The sequence below is a fragment of the Vombatus ursinus genome, unplaced genomic scaffold (assembly GCF_900497805.2).
Source record: "Vombatus ursinus unplaced genomic scaffold, bare-nosed wombat genome assembly UNPS02014808.1, whole genome shotgun sequence".
Classification (NCBI taxonomy): Eukaryota; Metazoa; Chordata; class Mammalia; order Diprotodontia; family Vombatidae; genus Vombatus; species Vombatus ursinus.
Genome location: NW_020954586.1, coordinates 3312311 through 3328010, shown reverse-complemented (window position 1 = coordinate 3328010; position 15700 = coordinate 3312311). Strand labels below are relative to the sequence as shown.

At 53.6% G+C, this 15700-nt stretch overlaps 1 protein-coding gene across 2 annotated transcripts in view; it reads left to right on the top strand.

The window, feature by feature from the left end:
• PER2 (period circadian regulator 2) overlaps window positions 1-14729 on the top strand; it is a 61324-nt gene extending 46595 nt beyond the window's left edge. For both annotated transcript variants that reach the window (XM_027875261.1, XM_027875260.1), the window contains exons 16-24: window positions 88-250; window positions 346-473; window positions 1797-2003; window positions 2622-2876; window positions 3535-4412; window positions 5833-6019; window positions 7682-7874; window positions 9662-9812; window positions 12331-14729. In XM_027875261.1, the coding sequence (XP_027731062.1) occupies window positions 88-250; window positions 346-473; window positions 1797-2003; window positions 2622-2876; window positions 3535-4412; window positions 5833-6019; window positions 7682-7874; window positions 9662-9812; window positions 12331-12480 (2312 nt within the window). In that variant the 3' untranslated portion in view covers window positions 12481-14729. The remainder of the gene's footprint in view (window positions 1-87; window positions 251-345; window positions 474-1796; window positions 2004-2621; window positions 2877-3534; window positions 4413-5832; window positions 6020-7681; window positions 7875-9661; window positions 9813-12330) is intronic.
• The last annotated feature ends 971 nt before the right edge of the window (window positions 14730-15700 follow it).

Sequence of the window (15700 nt, the reverse complement as noted above, 5' to 3'; positions counted from 1 at the left end):
GAGAAGAGGCTCCTGCATCACATTCACTAGCAGTGGTATTCTTTTGGGGGAAAGTGACATGCACGAGCCATTCTGCTGTTTTTACAGAAAGTCAGACTAATTTGAACACTCAAACCAAAGCTATATTGGCTCCTGAGAAGGACCGTGGAGGCCCCGGCTTGCCAAAGAACATAATGACAGAGGAGCTGGCCTGCAGGAACCAATCTGCGTACTCCTACCAGCAGATAAGCTGCTTAGACAGCGTCATTAGGTACACAACTGCCTTGATGTCGTTTTTCATCAGTCCTTCCTGGTTGAGGCCGACTCTTCCTTCATTTAAGACTTTCTCACCTTCACCTCCCACAGGTACCTGGAGAGCTGCAGCGTGGCTGGGCCACTGAAGAGGAAGTGTGAGTCCCTGCCCAGTGTGGCACCTTCGTCCCTAGAAGATGAGCAGAAGGCCCCGGCAGAGCCAGGACCACCGCCGGCAGCAGGTGATCCCGGGTCGGGCACTTAGCCGGGTCTTTTTTGGGTTTGGCCAAGTAACTACTTATTTCAAAATTCTTGGCACGAGAACTGAACGCCACTTTACAATTCTAAAAATGTACTTGTTTCCCTTTGTCATAGAGAGGTCCTAGTCAACCTTTTATCAGACCTTGGGAGAGAAGCTCTGACTTTTAAATAATTAACATCCTCAGAGCAAAGAGGAGACTCTTAGACTCAGAGCTGGACAGGACTCAGAGACCCGAAGGTCCAGGCCGCTCATTTGGAGACCGAGGGAGGAGTCATGTGCTCAAGTGCAGACAGCTGGACGGGGTCTGCCAGCTCGAGTTCTGCTCTGTTCCCCAGACTGGGGCTTCTGGAGTAGGAAGAGAGATGTGCATTTGGGCCCAGTGACCCAAAGCCCCTCACTGATTCAGGGAGCCCCCGGACGCTCAGATAACCGCCAGCTGTGCCGTCCTGTGCCCGAGCCCGCCGTCTCCCTACCTTTGCTCAGACAGCCCGCCCTTCTCGTCTCTGCCTCCTAAAATCCCTGGCTCTCTTTAATGTCCCACTCAGAGGCCACCTTCTCACGGCCTTTTCTGCCACCTCTGCCCTCCACTCCCATCACCTTTTGACGCACCTTCTCCCCAGTAAAATGTAAACTCCAGGAGGGCAGGAATGACTCCTTTTTGTGTTTCTTTCCTCGGTGCCTGGTACACAGTAGGTGCTTACTAAATGCCTACTTGTTGATAGATTCTACATTTTGAAGGGCTATGGAGTCGTATCGAGCTGCCATTTCCGTGATATCAGAGGACTCATTTATGATTATTTAAATTTAGTATAGATCAGATTAAAGGGGTTGCAGCAGGCTTGTTACATATTGTAAGGCCATCACCAGCATTAGGAAATGGAATATTGTAGAAAGGAGGGAAAAAGTCTTGGCATGGCAACAATCTACAGCAGGTCCTTTCCTTGTGAATGAGGAAAGAAAAAACCGCTCCTTTTCCAAGACCGAGCAGATTCTTCCAGCCCAGTAGGGATGATTTAGTAATGATAGCAACGTCCTTAGAGTAGCCGCGTGCCCCAGGAGGATGGGTCCGCTGTTGGGAGCGGAGCACTTCCTTTCCTCTTCCCTCTTTGGAGTGTGTGGGGTCACGGGGCCACATGACCACCTCTGCAGAGACAGGAAGGGGTCTGGCTCCTCCAGTGCAGCTGCCATGTGGATTGGCCCTTTGGGTCCCAAGACACTGGGTTGAGCAGAACGTGCTGACCACTCTTGCATCTCCTTGTCACCCACTCTTCATTTTTGTCTTTTTTTTTTGACTCTTCTAAAGAGGAGACGTCGATGGTGAAAGTTCCCTTAAATCCTGCTGTGGCCGTCCTGAAGCCGTCCAAAGCAAACAGCCGCCCGGTGGTTGGCGCTCACTTGACCTCCTTGGCCCTCCCTGGCAAGGCTGAGAGTGTGGTTTCCTTCACCAGTCAGTGCAGCTACAGCAGCACCCTGGTCCACGTGGGTGACAAGAAGCTGCAGCCTGAGTCAGGTGGGTTTGCCGCTGCCGCCATCCCATTCTCGAAGCTCAGAGGAGCTTCTGTCTCCAAGGCCCAGTGCGATGACCCTTTGACAGTTCCCTCAACTCCCTGAATGTACCGCATGACTTTGGTTAACACGAGTGGCCTTTTTATTCCATTTAAAAGCAATGATGTGAAAACCAGCCAATATGAGGGCTCTGGTTTCCCCCAGAAGAGTCTCCAGGACAATTCTGGTCTGGGTTCCGTTCCACTAACTGACCGGCTACCATTCTGTTGTGTGATAGATGTCAAAATCACTGTCTCTGGGGTCTTGAATCACCAACAAAAGATTAAATAGCGCTCAGTACAGTGGATTTAATAAGGTAAATGCATTTGAGGAAGATTTTTCCATCACAGTTTAAAACAGACCAAAGTCTTCTAGTTCAGCAGGGTTTTCCTCTGATTTTAGCATTTACTGAGTCATTTAAAAAGTCAGAGATGTGAGCACAGATGTCCTTACCTGCTGCGGGCCTCAGGAGCCAGCATCACAGGAAAGAATGACAGGAGGACGTAGCTCTGTGTGGTGTTGTGTCAAAGGCAAACCGTGAATAACAGCGTTTGAGCCTGTGTCTCTTTCCCTGTTCCCCCAGAGATGATAGAAGACCCCGCTAGTGGAATGGAGTCCCTGGACAGTGCAGCCACCCCCTCCTCTCATCGCGACTCCAGCCCGGAGAAGGGGCCCCCCAAGAAGGTGGGTCTGACCAAAGAGGTGCTCGCCGTCCACACGCAGAAGGAGGAACAGAGCTTCTTGCACAAATTTAAGGAAACTAGAAGACTGGGTACATTTCAGTCTCGCTGCCATTATTACCTACAGGAGAGGTCCAAGGGGCGCCCTGGAGAACGCGGTGAGTGACTGACCTCCAGGGCAGGGAAAGTCTTATTCTGTCTTGGGTGTTTGCTTCATCTGCCTTTCCCACTGTTTACCTCCCTTCGCCTGTGCCAGAGATCAATGCCCTGCAACAGAGAATAAAAATCAGGGGAATGTCCCAGAGGCCGGCACCGTCTGGGCCTTCCTGTCCCATAGTCCTTCACGTCACATCGGGAGAGAGCCAGAGGGAAGGGCTTGCTGGTTCATGTTCCAGGCATCCACCTTCATCTGCTTTATTGTGGCCGTTGTTTGTGTTCACATTGTTGTGGTTGGGGTGTGAGTGTGTGTGTGTGTGGTCCCATGGTCGTTAGAATCCAAATCCTGTTCCTTTGCTGGGTGGGTTCTGCAGTGTGCTGGAACTGCTGGTCCAGAGAATGAAGGTGGCCCCCAGGGCTTCCTCTCATCTTCTTACCCTCTCCTTCAGGTCAGTGGCCACTTAGGGAAGCCCTTGACTTGACGTACAGGTTACAGGCCGTTCACAAGATTGCTGCCAGCACCAGCTGCCCCGAAGGCTGGGATGCCTCCAGGCCTGGCGCCTCCTGCACTCTGGCCTTCTGCTGACTCCCAGAGGGCTGAGTGTGCAAGGTGGCTCGCTAAAAAAAACCTAATTCAGGTCATTTTTGCATTTATCTTAGTTGTTCGAGGACTAAGAAATAGTATTTCTGGAGTGGATTCATCTTGGAAAAAAAACGGAAAGAACCGAAAACAAAAATCCAAGCGAATTAAGCCGCACGAGTCATCGGACAGCACGACTTCGGGCACCAACGTCCCTCCTCGGTCGCCACTGGTTGGCCTGAACTCTACGGCGTGGTCACCGTCAGACACTTCCCAGGCCAGCTGTCCTCCAGCCTCGTTTCCTACAGTGGTGCCTGCATACTCTCTGCCTGTTTTTCCATCACCGGGAATTGTCCCAACCTCCGGAGATGCAGCTGCGCGGGCCTCCCAGGCTCATGTGAATGATTCGGGGAACTCCCAGCCTTATATTTCCCTGCAGCCACCAGCATTCACCGCCCCCCTGACTCCGGTCATGGCAGTCGTGTTACCCAGTTACACGTTCCCTCCGATGCACCCTGCTGGGCACCCGTCGTTCTACCCTGGCCAAAGTAACTGTCCCCAGCATCCCGCATGCTCTTCACCGGTGGTGTTTGCAGCCCAGCCCGACTTCCCTGCTCAGGCGTCTTTCTCATCACAGACACTATGCCCAGCACAGTCCTTTAATTACCCGCTGGGTGAAAGGGAAAGGCCTCCTGCCGCAGGGGCCCCCGAGGGGCCATCTCGATCCACGACACCCCAGTCCACGGGAAGACAGGACCAAGCGTCACCACCGCTGTTCCAGTCCCGGTGCAGTTCCCCCTTACAGCTCAATCTGCTCCAACTGGAAGAAACACCCAAGGCTGCGGACAGCACGGCGGCGGCTGTTTCTGCATCGTTGGGAGGACGTGGCCTATTGAGTGAGGGATCAAATAATAAAACAGTCAAGTTTGATGACAACAAGAGACCGGCGCCTCGCAGAGTAAGCATTTAGTCCGTTCTCCTAAAGAGCTGGGAGTAGCTGGGAGGAAGGCAGCGTCTCTGCTGGGTTCTCGGTCCTGGACCGAAACTTCCCTGAACACATGAATCAGTGCCTCAGCCAGACTGCTTTTCAGCAGCTCTTTACAAGGCCGTCAGGAAGGCCAGAGATAAGCTGTGCTTTTGAATTTCATTCCAGCAAATTCGAATATTCTAAGTGTTTCTTTTTTCCAAAAAGAACCTAGAATTCAGTGTCACTCAGGGACGATAAAACGGAACTTCAGAGTAACAGCTTCTGTTTCCCTGGTCCATTTGAAAGATGAGCCTTCAAACCTAGGGGAAAGACAGCGGTCGGCGGTAGGGACCTTGGAAGGGCCCTGAGCACGGTCAGCTCTGTGCCTAAGGAAGCGTAGTGGGCAGTAGGGATTGGAGTGGGCAGTGTCCTTGAGGTGGCGAGCCCAAGGGGGGAGGGTGTTGTCCCCGCCAGGGGCTGCTGCAGCGGTGGGGACAGCGGGAACAGAAAGGCAGCGGCGGGTCGAAGAGATTGGAGGGCCTGGCAGCCAGCTGAGAGCATAGAGAAGGTGAGAGTCAGAGATGGCACTGGGACCTGGAGCGTGGGTGACTGAAGGGATGGTGGGGAGAGCCCTGACCTGGGCTTCAAGTCAGCTCTGGGGCCTGGGACGAGTCCCTTAAACTTTCCGGGCTTCAGTGTCCTCATTGTCACATGAAAGGGCTGGACCAGATGCCCCGTGGGGCCCCTCCAGCTTCAAGGCCACGGCCGAGGGTTTCCCATCACCCACAGAGCCTCTCGAGAGCAGCGGGCTTTGTTCCCTTCTCTTGGGCAATGATCCATCAATAAGGGCTCTACTCGGGGCAGCTGGGTGGAGCAGTGGATGGAACAGGAGGACCTGAGTTCAAATCCAGTATCAGGCACTTGACACTTACTAGTGTGACCCTGGGCAAGTCACTTAACCCCATTGCCTAATCCCCGCCCCCCCCAAAAAAACAAACTGCTCTACTAAAAAAGATCTTGGAGCTACGTCTGTATTAGGCCGACTCCTTAAGGCTTTAAAAACAAGGGGATATTCATCGGTCAGTCAACAAGCTTTTATTGAGAGTGCTGTGTGCTAGGCTCAGTGCTGGCCACTAGAGACACGAAGACAGAACCTAAGCTTCCCTCGGAGTTTATGTTCCGTGGGGCAAATGTCTACGAGGCAGACACAGAGAGGTAGGTACAGAATGAGTCCAAATGAAATCAGGTCTGTGCTGACTTGCCTTCTTCCTGCTTGGCCTTAGGAAGTAGTGCCGAGTGTCCACCTCCAGCTTGCCACCTTTCCCGTTTCTGAGGAAGGGTGCAGTGCTGAGGAGCTTAATGAAGCATGGCCTTTCCCTTCTCCTAAACAATCCTATCTCTGTTTCTCAAGATCGACTCGCCGATGGACGCCCACGACAGTGACGCCCTTTCTACGTCCAGTGACTTACTCGAGATTTTGCTGGCAGAAGATGGGTGCTCCGCCTCTGGGTCGGCTTCCTCTGGGAGCGGCGTATCGGCCGCCTCTGAGTCTTTGGGGTCCGGGTCTCTCGGCTGTGGCACGTCCAGAACTGGCACCGGTGAGTCCTGCCGACTTTGAAATACTATCATGTTAAGAAAGCACAGGACTGGGGCAGCTAGGCGGCGCGGTGGATAGAGCTAGCAGGACCTGAGTTCAAATCCGGCCTTAGATGCTCGACACTTACTAGCTGTGTGACCCTGGGCAAGTCACTTCACCCTGATTGCCTCAGCAAAAAGCAAAAAGAAAAAAAAAGAAAGCAAGCAAGCCCAGGACCTGTTGGAGTTGTCCTTATGCCGGCTCTCGTCTGTTCTCCGCTGGTCTGTTTTTAACCCTACTCCAGCTAGTAATTCTTAGGGTTTTTTAATGGACCTGTTTTGTTTTGACACAGCACTTCCTTCCTGATTAACAACCCTGGCAAACCTTGTGCTAAAAACCAGGGGAGCAAAGCCATAGTGATTACTCCGAGCAGCACTTACGGCTTTCTTCCCTTGTGGTTTTCCATTTCTTTTTTGAAAGGAAAAAAGTGTGGTTTTGATGTCAGATTTACTCATTGGTTCCCTGTTAACTCCCAAGATCAAATGTAAGCCATTTTCTTGGGCTTTTACAACCCTTTGCAGCCTGGCCCCAGCTGTCCTTCCAGTTCTGTATCCTCCTCTTAGCACGCTCTGAGGTCCAGCCTAACTGGCCTCAGCTTCTCATGCACAGTGGTCCATCTCTGGTCCCCGGGCCTTTGCACCGGCCGTCCCCCTCTGCCTCAGAGTCCTTCTCTTCCTGTAAGACACAGCGTAAGAAGCACCTTCTGCCTCGGCCTGGTGGCGCCCGCCTGGCCTCCCTTCTACAGAGGAGGCTGAGGCTGGCAGGTGCCTCAAGTTCAGGAGTGCTGAGCAGCGGCAGGGCTAAGGCCAGCCAAGCCCCACCAATATGCTGAGTCCCTGGGGATGGGGGACCAGCCTGGGTTGGAAACAGAGCAGGTCAAAACTTCAGGGCTGATCAGCAGCAGGATTGGGCCTGTGAGTGACCACAGGGTGAGATGGGGAGGCCTGGGCTTTAAAAAAAAAATAGGAGGAGGAAGAGGAGGAGGACCGCCTTGTGGCCACAGGCTTTCCCAATCCCCTTCCTTCCCTCCCTTGGGCTGAGCTGCCCGGCTAGCCTTGGACAGGCTTGCGTATGCGTATGCTGCGGTCCGCCTTTAGAACATGCGGCTCCTGGAGGGTCAGGGGCTGGTCCGGGGTTGTCTTTGTGGCTCCTGCCCCGGCACCCAGAGGCTCCTAATTGATGCCTCCTGCCTGATGGCCCTCCATCCGTGCCCACGCTAGCAGGTTGGCACCTGGCAGGGCGGACGGTTCGGGTCGGCTGAGGAGCCCGTGGGGAGATGGCAGGGAAGCCCTCATGGGACTGACCGTGTGCTTGGCCTGGCCCAAAGGCAATGCAGGGAGAGGGGGCCAGAGGGGAGGGCTTGTTCGTGGCAGCCATTTTGAGTTTCCTTGAGAATCCTTGGAAATAGTAGCAAAATGCAGAGGGCAAGTGGGGAGCCAAATGGCCATCCTGGAGAAATCTTGCCTTTGGATTATCCAGATAATTTAAGAATTAAAAATAAACAGAAAACGATATCCGTTACCCCAGGCACTCCTCCAAATAGCTGCCATTTCTCTTCTTTTTCCCTTCTTGCGCACGCGGACACACTGGGTTTTGTGACGTGCGGTTTTCTCTGGTTGTACAGGCAGCAGTGAGACGAGCCACACCAGCAAATACTTCGGGAGTGTGGACTCCTCGGAGAATAGTCATCGGGCCAAGCTGACCGCTGGCCTCCCCGAAAGTGAGCAGTTCCTCAAGTGCATCCTGCAGGACCCAGTCTGGCTGCTGATGGCCAACACCGACAGCGACGTCATGATGACCTATCAGCTGCCTTCCCGGTGAGCGCTTGGCCATTGACTTGGGCCTTCAGTAGGTGGGCTGGCATAGGCCGCAAAGCAGGGGAGAGCCGGCCTCCGCTCCTGCCTCTGATGCCCGCCGGCGGGGCGGCCCCGGACACGTCCCCCCCAAGCCTGCGGCAGCGCGGGAGGGCCCGGACATTCCCTGTCCCGTGAAGTCGCCGATTCCCTGCACGAATATCTGTCCCAGCCCTTAGCGTTGGTCATCTTTCAGAAGGGCTAAGGAGATTCCATGTCGATGCCTCCAGCCAGGTTCTTGCAGGAGCCTCCTCATGGGCCTCCCTTCCTCAAGTCTCTGCTGCCCTTCGTTCTGCTACCAGAGAGATTTTCCTAAAGCACGGGTCACTCCTCTGCTCAGTTAATCTCAGCAGCTCCCTCTCACCTCCGGCATCCATAACAAACGCCTCCATCGGGCTTTGGAGCCCTCCCCAGCCTGGCTGCAGCCCCCTTTCTAGCTTCGTCATCTCCCCTGGTCTTCTCACTGTTCTTCCCAGAGGCCCCTCGTTGCCCACCTCCATGCTGTGCCACCCGATTCCCTCAGGCGCTGCCTTCTGCGTTAGACCCTTTCTGGCCCCTCTGCCCACCTCCTCTCTCTGTGGTTTGTACACACTTCTGGATCGTGTAACCCAGGGGATGCCAACGCCCTTGATTAGCTGGCGGCTTTGTCATTACAAGGTTGGCCTGGGCCTGTGCTCCCAGAGAGCTTCGCGTAAGTGGGCGGCCCGTGGGATCCCCCGAAGCTGTGACTCTGGGAGGTGAGCAGCGCGGTTTCCCAGGGTCCCTAGCAAGTAGTTGACCTCAAGTCCAGTGTCCCCTTTGCCTCATCCCAAGCCCGTTGTCCCAGACCCTAATGCCCAGGGGAGGCATCTTCAGGCCTGCCCTTTTTATCGCATCTTCTGCATCCTTGTCATCAAAGGAATGAACTTGGTCTTGTTGAGATACAAGGGATGCGGAGACGGGGAGACGGGGAGGGGCTCACTGCCAAGCTGTGGCGGGGACGGTGTCTGCTGGTCAGTCAGTCTGTCTGTGCAGGAGTCTGGGTTGGGGTGGTCACTGTGGGCTGGGACTGAGCCTTTGTGGCAACCTCAGCCTAGAGCTGAGCTTCCTGGGCTGGCTGGGAGCCTGAGGAGGGGAGGGGTCCCTGCCCAGAACTACATTTGTGAATGTACACAAGAGTGGCCTTACAGAGAGAACCGATGCTGTCCAAATACAGCAATCGCCGTTTTTAATTTTTTTGTTAATATATTTTTAGTTTTCAACGATCACTCCCATAAGCTTTTGAGTTTTAAGTTTTCTCCCCCTCCCTCCCCACCTCCCTCCCCAAGATTGGCGTGCAATGTGATATAGGCTCTACATATACATTCTATTAAATATATTTGCCATTTTTTTTTAAGAAACAATTCTGGTACCCCGTGGTCAAGAGCTCTTGCTAAAGAAAAACACTGTGGGATTTGATCCTTTTCAGGTCGAGAATAAGGTCATTTGTCTGATATGAAACGAATAGCTCCACAGACTCGTCCTCCCCATCCGTCTCTCAGTTGGCTTTTATTAGTTTACTTAAAGATGAGAAGTCACAGCTCTCCTAATGGTCATGATCTGCCAGGCGGATTCTTAGGGGACCTGGGATTTTATGGGGGGCTGAGGGAAAATGCGTCTAACCCGACCACGGCCAAGACATACTAATAAATAAATAATGAACTGATGTGGGAGAAGAGGACTGGGCGGGGCGGGCTGAAGTTGACTGAGAACCTTCTTCATCTCTGCTCAAGAAATCTAGAAGCTGTTCTGAAGGAAGATCGAGAAAAGCTGAGGGCGATGCAGAAATCGCAGCCCAGGTTTACGGAGGAGCAGAAGCGAGAACTGCACGCGGTCCACACGTGGATGCCCCGGGGAGGCCTGCCCAGAGCACTCGACCTGGCCGTAAGTGGACTGCCCGGCGTCTTGGGCCCGAGCAGTGCCGTGATGGGCCACCAGGGGGCGCGCTGGTGGTCCTGCATCCCAGTCTGTCCCCTGTTCCTCATCTGTAAAATGGAATAATAACCCGCCTCCCAGGATTGTTGTGAGGATCAAAAGAGGCAAATTTGTGGAGCTCTTAGTGCTAACACGGTACTGGGCACACAGTCGTGTCCGACACCCCCGACCCCATTGGGGTTTTCTTGGCAGAGATACTGGAGCGGTTTGCCATTTCCTTCTCCAGCCCATCTTACAGATGAGGAAACTGAGGCAAGCAGGGTGAAATATCTTGCCCAGGGCACACAGCGGGCACTATATAAAGGCGCCTGCCTTGTTGGAGCTCCCGAGTCTGGGGGTAGGGGGCAGTCAGCAGAGCCGAATAACAAAGGAAGGCTGAAAGTTTCATGCTCCTGACTAGATGGCAAAGGAGGGGGAGATTTTATTGGACGGGGAGGATGTATCGATGACGACGGGCCAGTCACCCAAGGGGGACGATGTGGGGCAGGTCCTGGGGACAACCTGCCATCCCTATGGGGAGTCAGAGACACAGGCAGGAGCTCACTGAGAGGCCTTGAATGTGAAATAAAGACCGAGACAGCAGGAAGCCGCTAGAGGTTCTGTCCTCTTTTTTGGTCTGGCTCTGATTTCATCAGCGTGGAGGGACCTCCTCAGTGGAAGGTCCCTCCTCTGATGCAGGTGAGCAACTCCTCTGTGACTTCCAGCCTTAGAGAACCACCTGGGGCCCTCACCGGGTCCAGGATCACGGGACCAGTGTGTGTCAGAAGCAGGATTTGAACCCAGGTCTCCCGACCCCAAGATCAGCTCTTTGTCCTCTGTAGATGGCGCCACCAGAGTCCCCCAGGCTGGGGGGGGGGGGGGGGGGGCCCCCCCGGCCGCGCGGGGGGGGGGGGCCCCCCCCCCAAGCCCGGGGGGGGGGGGGGGGGGTGCCTGGGACTCCTTCCTCAGCCCCACGCCTTCCAGGGCCATCTGTTCAGCCTGACTATATGTGGCATCTTCTCCTCTCCCTTTTATGTCTGCTATCCTTTTCAAATCCAGTGCAGGGAACATGAGGAGGCTGAGCTAATTAAGAAAATCGGTCTAGGAAAGGCCCATCAGGGTCATCCAGTAGACCCGAGCAGGAATCCCGCCTCCTCTTAAGTACCTCCAGTGATGGGCAGCTCACTACCTTATGGGGTAGCCCCAGCAGTTAGCTGTTGCCCTTGGCCCCCAGGGGCCACGCAGGACAATGTCTGATCCCCTTCTGGGTGACATCTGGAGTGAGGCTTCAAAGGTTCTTTAATGGCCCTTGGAAGCTTAGCCACGTCTGTGCAGCCCAATTGTGCGGCATTTTCTCCAGGCCCTTTGTGATGCTGGTCACTTCTCCAGACGTGCTGCAGCGTGTCCGTGTCATTCCTGAAGTGGGGTCTGCAGGACTTCACATGAGGTCTGACCAGGCAGAGGACGGGGGGTGCTGAGGCCCATCTAACTGGGCATAGGGCACAGGACTCTCACCAGACAGTAATGAGAGAAGGAGAAGGCAGGACTTTGGCCAGGCCCAGCCGTGCTCCGGCAGCAGGCGAGGCGAGGACGCCTCTCTCCTCAGGCCCTCGAGCGTGGGCTCTGCCCCCAGGACCGGGCCCTCAGCGGGTGCTGGGAAAGCTAGGCCTGACACCCAGGCATCTTTCTGTCCGGTGCCAGCCTTGGCTCCTGGTATTGTGTCTCAGCCCCGATCCTGCTAGGCCTGACTCAGGCGTCCTGGTCATCTGCCTTTCCTTCTCTTAGTGTGTGTGTGTGTGTGTGTGTGTGTGTGTGCGTGCGTGCGTGCGTGTGCATCTGTGTGTCTGTGTGTATGTGTGTGCATGTGAATATGCATGTGTGCCTGTGTGTGAGTGTGCATGCATGTGTGCGTGTGTACAAGACAGTTGCCACATCCAGCCCTGTGTTGGAGACACTTGTGTCTCCATCTCATCTCCCTGCGCGTGGGAGGTCTCTGAGGCCAGAACCTGGGTCTGTGTCTGAAGTCTCCCACACGTTGTGAGCACACATTTGTGGGGTGTGCAGTCTGTCCCTTTGCAAAGCCGTCTGCAACGGGTCAAGGCCAGGTCGGGTAGGGTGAGGCGCAGCGTCCCCACAACTACACTCAGGCCAGGCTAGTGAGGTCAGGTGGAGTATCCCACTGTACCGACAGGAAGTTAGACCCAGCTGAAGGATGGGGCCAGAGTGGGTGCTGCAGCTCCTCCAGGGCAAAGCCAAGGTCAGAATCTGGAGGGAAAAGGCCGGGAGCCTAGCTCGATGGGTGGCTGAGCCGGCCGCGTGCTCAGGTCTGGCCCGGATGTGAGGGCCCAGGATGAGTCCTGCGGGGCTGGGCCAGGAGCCCCAGAAGCGTAGCCTCTCCCGGGCAGACGCCCACGATGGCATGTTTTCTCTCATGAACTTAGCAAATGTCTGCCTGCTCACCAGCCCTGTCCCCTTCTGTCCTTTCCAGATGTGCCCCGACTGCGAGGACAGCCAGAGAGAGCGCGTCGATGGGCCGTATGACGAGGACCTTCCAACAATGGAACTCAGCGAAATGATGGAAACCCAGGGCGAGAAGGGCGTCCGGCCCACACCCCGAGGGACCAAAGAGGCGACCTAGCCGCACGTGAGCACCCCGGGCGCCTGCTGGCCAGGGGGCCGCGGCCGAAAATGCTCTAGGGACTGTTCAGACAGCTTGAAGCTTGGTCTGAGTGAAGTAACTTATTCATGTCAACTTTTTTGTTTTAGAAAAAAGGACGCTTGTCTGAAGGAATCAGTGTAAGAACTGGTGAGATTCACTGCACTGTGTGTAGGCTAAGGGAAGAGAGGGGCTTCAGGTGTTCCACCTTTAATTCAGCAGATGGACAGGAGCTCTGCAGAGTGGACGGCACTGCTCCCACGAGGTCACCGTGCGCACGTCGCACACAGCCGTCTTTTCCCAGTTGAATGTGTGACCCCTGTATCCGGGGAGAGTTTCTGGGGATTCCCCTCAGAGGACATGTTGAAGACCCAATGGGAGGTCATTCAAAGCTTGCTATGTAAAAATTAAGTTGTTAATATTCAAGAAAATTGTTTCGGGCTGTCAAAATGTCCAGCCCCCAATTCTGTCTTATTTATTGAGCTTCTTTCTATCTAAATTATAATTTAGTCATAGTAAAAAAAAAAAAAAAAGTTTAAAAAAAATAGGGAAGCCAGAGAGCAAATCAGGCCCCTTCTCACCTTTCTGACAACTGCCCAGGCCTCAGTGGCCTGATAGAGGACCGGGGGGTGGCTCTGGGGTCTGCGGCTGCCAGGGAAAGCATTGTAATAGACAGACAAACAAAAAAAGATGAGATTTGTGATGAGTCTGGTGAGATGCTTGTTCACACTTTTAGTGAAGGCGATGGTGTATGATATGTTACAGGAGATAAAGTCTCAGGCGGCCTCACCCAGTCATGGACATGTATGGAAGTGTTCTTGATCCAGCTCTGGCAGGGTCAACTGTTACGGTGGGATGCAGGCAGCACAGGAGAGACCCTCCAGCCAGGGGCCAGCTGATGGCTTGGGGCTCGCCCCAGCCCCACACTGAGCCCACTTTATGCTGACTGGTCTCCCCCATCCCTAGTCCCCAAATCAGTTGTTGGTATTGTTGTTGTTACTGTTACTCCGTCACCGTGCTCCAAGAGTATGGTCATCATTCTTCAGCCTCTCGTTCTTGTCAGTCAGCCGTTCCCTTCACGTACTTGACCCTGCAGAACCTGCTGATGCTGAGAATTAATTACTGAAGTACCGTGGAACCAAAATCCTCTAGAGCCTTTGTGCTGTGACCCCGGGTGCCGGGACGTGACGGGCAATGCCCCGTTTGCACACTGGCCTGGCCGGCCCTGGCAGGTCCCCCGCCCTGGTTCCTAGGCCCGATGTCAGACCTAATGCCTTTTGAGGCTGCAGGTTGTTCTGGCCTTGAGGAGGCCTAGGGAGACCCAGCTGTTTGATGGATACTCTGCAAAACCTGGAGATTATCTGGGAAGTTAGATAGTTTGGAAAACCAGTGCTATCTGCTTGTGTTGGGTGGGAAATGATCATTGATAAGACAGTTCATTTTAAATCGGACTCTGGTGTGAAGAAACAGAGGAGGAAGGAGTTTTGTGTTCTTTTCTCCTCCATGGCCTTTAAGTTAAAAAAAAACAAACCTGCCTTCATGATTATGAAGACCATTAAGTGGTTTTGTTTTTTTCAAGGCTCTCTACAGTAAATTCACTTTAGTCTTGAAAACAAAACCCGTCAGCTGCCAGATCAGACCTGGAAAACTGCAGTTCTAAGTGAATCTAAAAAATATTCCTATCCTTTAAGCCTGAGGCAGGGCTCGCCTTGGGATTTCAGCAGCTTTTCCGTGACTCCCTCTCAAGTGGGATGGCGGTTAGCGCTCTGAGACTGCACGGTACACACACACGCGCACGCACGCGCTTTCCAGAGGGGTTTGTTTCTCGTCTGTGTTTTTGTATCATCTCATCCAGACAGGGACCGTCTTTGCCTACCTGCTTTAACAAAGTGTCAGTGATCGGAGCTCTTCAGGTCATTTCGTGGCTGTCTTTCTCTAGTATCAGTAATTAAGCCCGGCCTCTTTTTCTGTGAAGCGGACGGACAGACAGCCGGGTGTACACGTGGAGCCGGCTGTCAGGGGACGTCCGCCGCCTTTGAAAGCTGAGCCTGTGTCCGAGGTTTCCCAAAGTGTGCATTGGTCCTAATTTCAGCTCCGTGTGATGCCTTGTTTCAGAGTCTTTGTGGACAAGCAGCTTGATCCTGCGAGGATTCTGAGTTCACTGTTCGTGGCTACTTTTTATGACTTTTTTGCCTTTTAGAAAATTGGCTAAATAAAGTAAATATATTTTTGTTTGTCTCATTTTCTTGGGTCTGTGACAGCACATCCACCACAAAGCAGCCCAGAAAGGAACGAGTGAAATGGGCGATTAACCACGCAGGAGCTAGAATTGAGATCAAACAAACAAACCAACCTACTCCCCTGCAAACGTGATTGGCAGTTGTTTTTTTTTTATGCTTTTTGGTGAGGCGATCAGGCTTAAGTGACTTGCCCAGGGTCACACAGCTAGTAAGTGTCATGTGTCTGAGGACGGATTTGAACACAGGTCCTCCTGACTCCAAGGCCAGAGCTCTATCTACTGCGCCATCTAGCTGCCCTGATGGGGAATGTTCTTGAAAGCAACCTTAATTTAAAAAAAAACAGTCCCCTGGCACTGGACCCATAAGAAAGCTGGGGACTCCTCCCATACAGTGTATTAACCTGGTCGTTTAGCCCAATAAAAGGTTTTGCCAAGTCTCTCATCATCCGTGAGGAAAACGGGGCAAAATGGGGACGTGACCCAGTTTGATGGTGAGGAGCCCCGGGCCCTCTGCTTGGCCCTGTGCTGAGTGAACACTCACAGTCCTCTGGATAAAGGCCTGCATGGCCTGCTCCTCGAGTTCACAGAGGACACCAGGCTGGGCGGCAAAGCTAGCAAAGCTCGATGACAGCTGGGATGCCAGAAAGATTTTGATAGGATAAAAAATGGAGCTGCATTGGCCAAGATGGAATTCAGTGGAGATGAGGAGAAAATCTGACCCTTGGGATCAGGAACTTGGGCCCAAGCCTGGGGAGCTGGGGCTACCTACCAGTTTGTCTGGAAAAAGAGCCTGGGGTACTAGTGGCCTGCCAGCTCAGTATGATGTAATACATAGTACAATATGGAAGGCAAGATGATTTGAGGCTGGATTATTAGAGGAGGCTGCATTGATTCCAGGAATGAAGAGGAGACAGTCCCTCAGTTTACCACATCCCTGGAGTATTATTGTCAGTGCATTTTAGA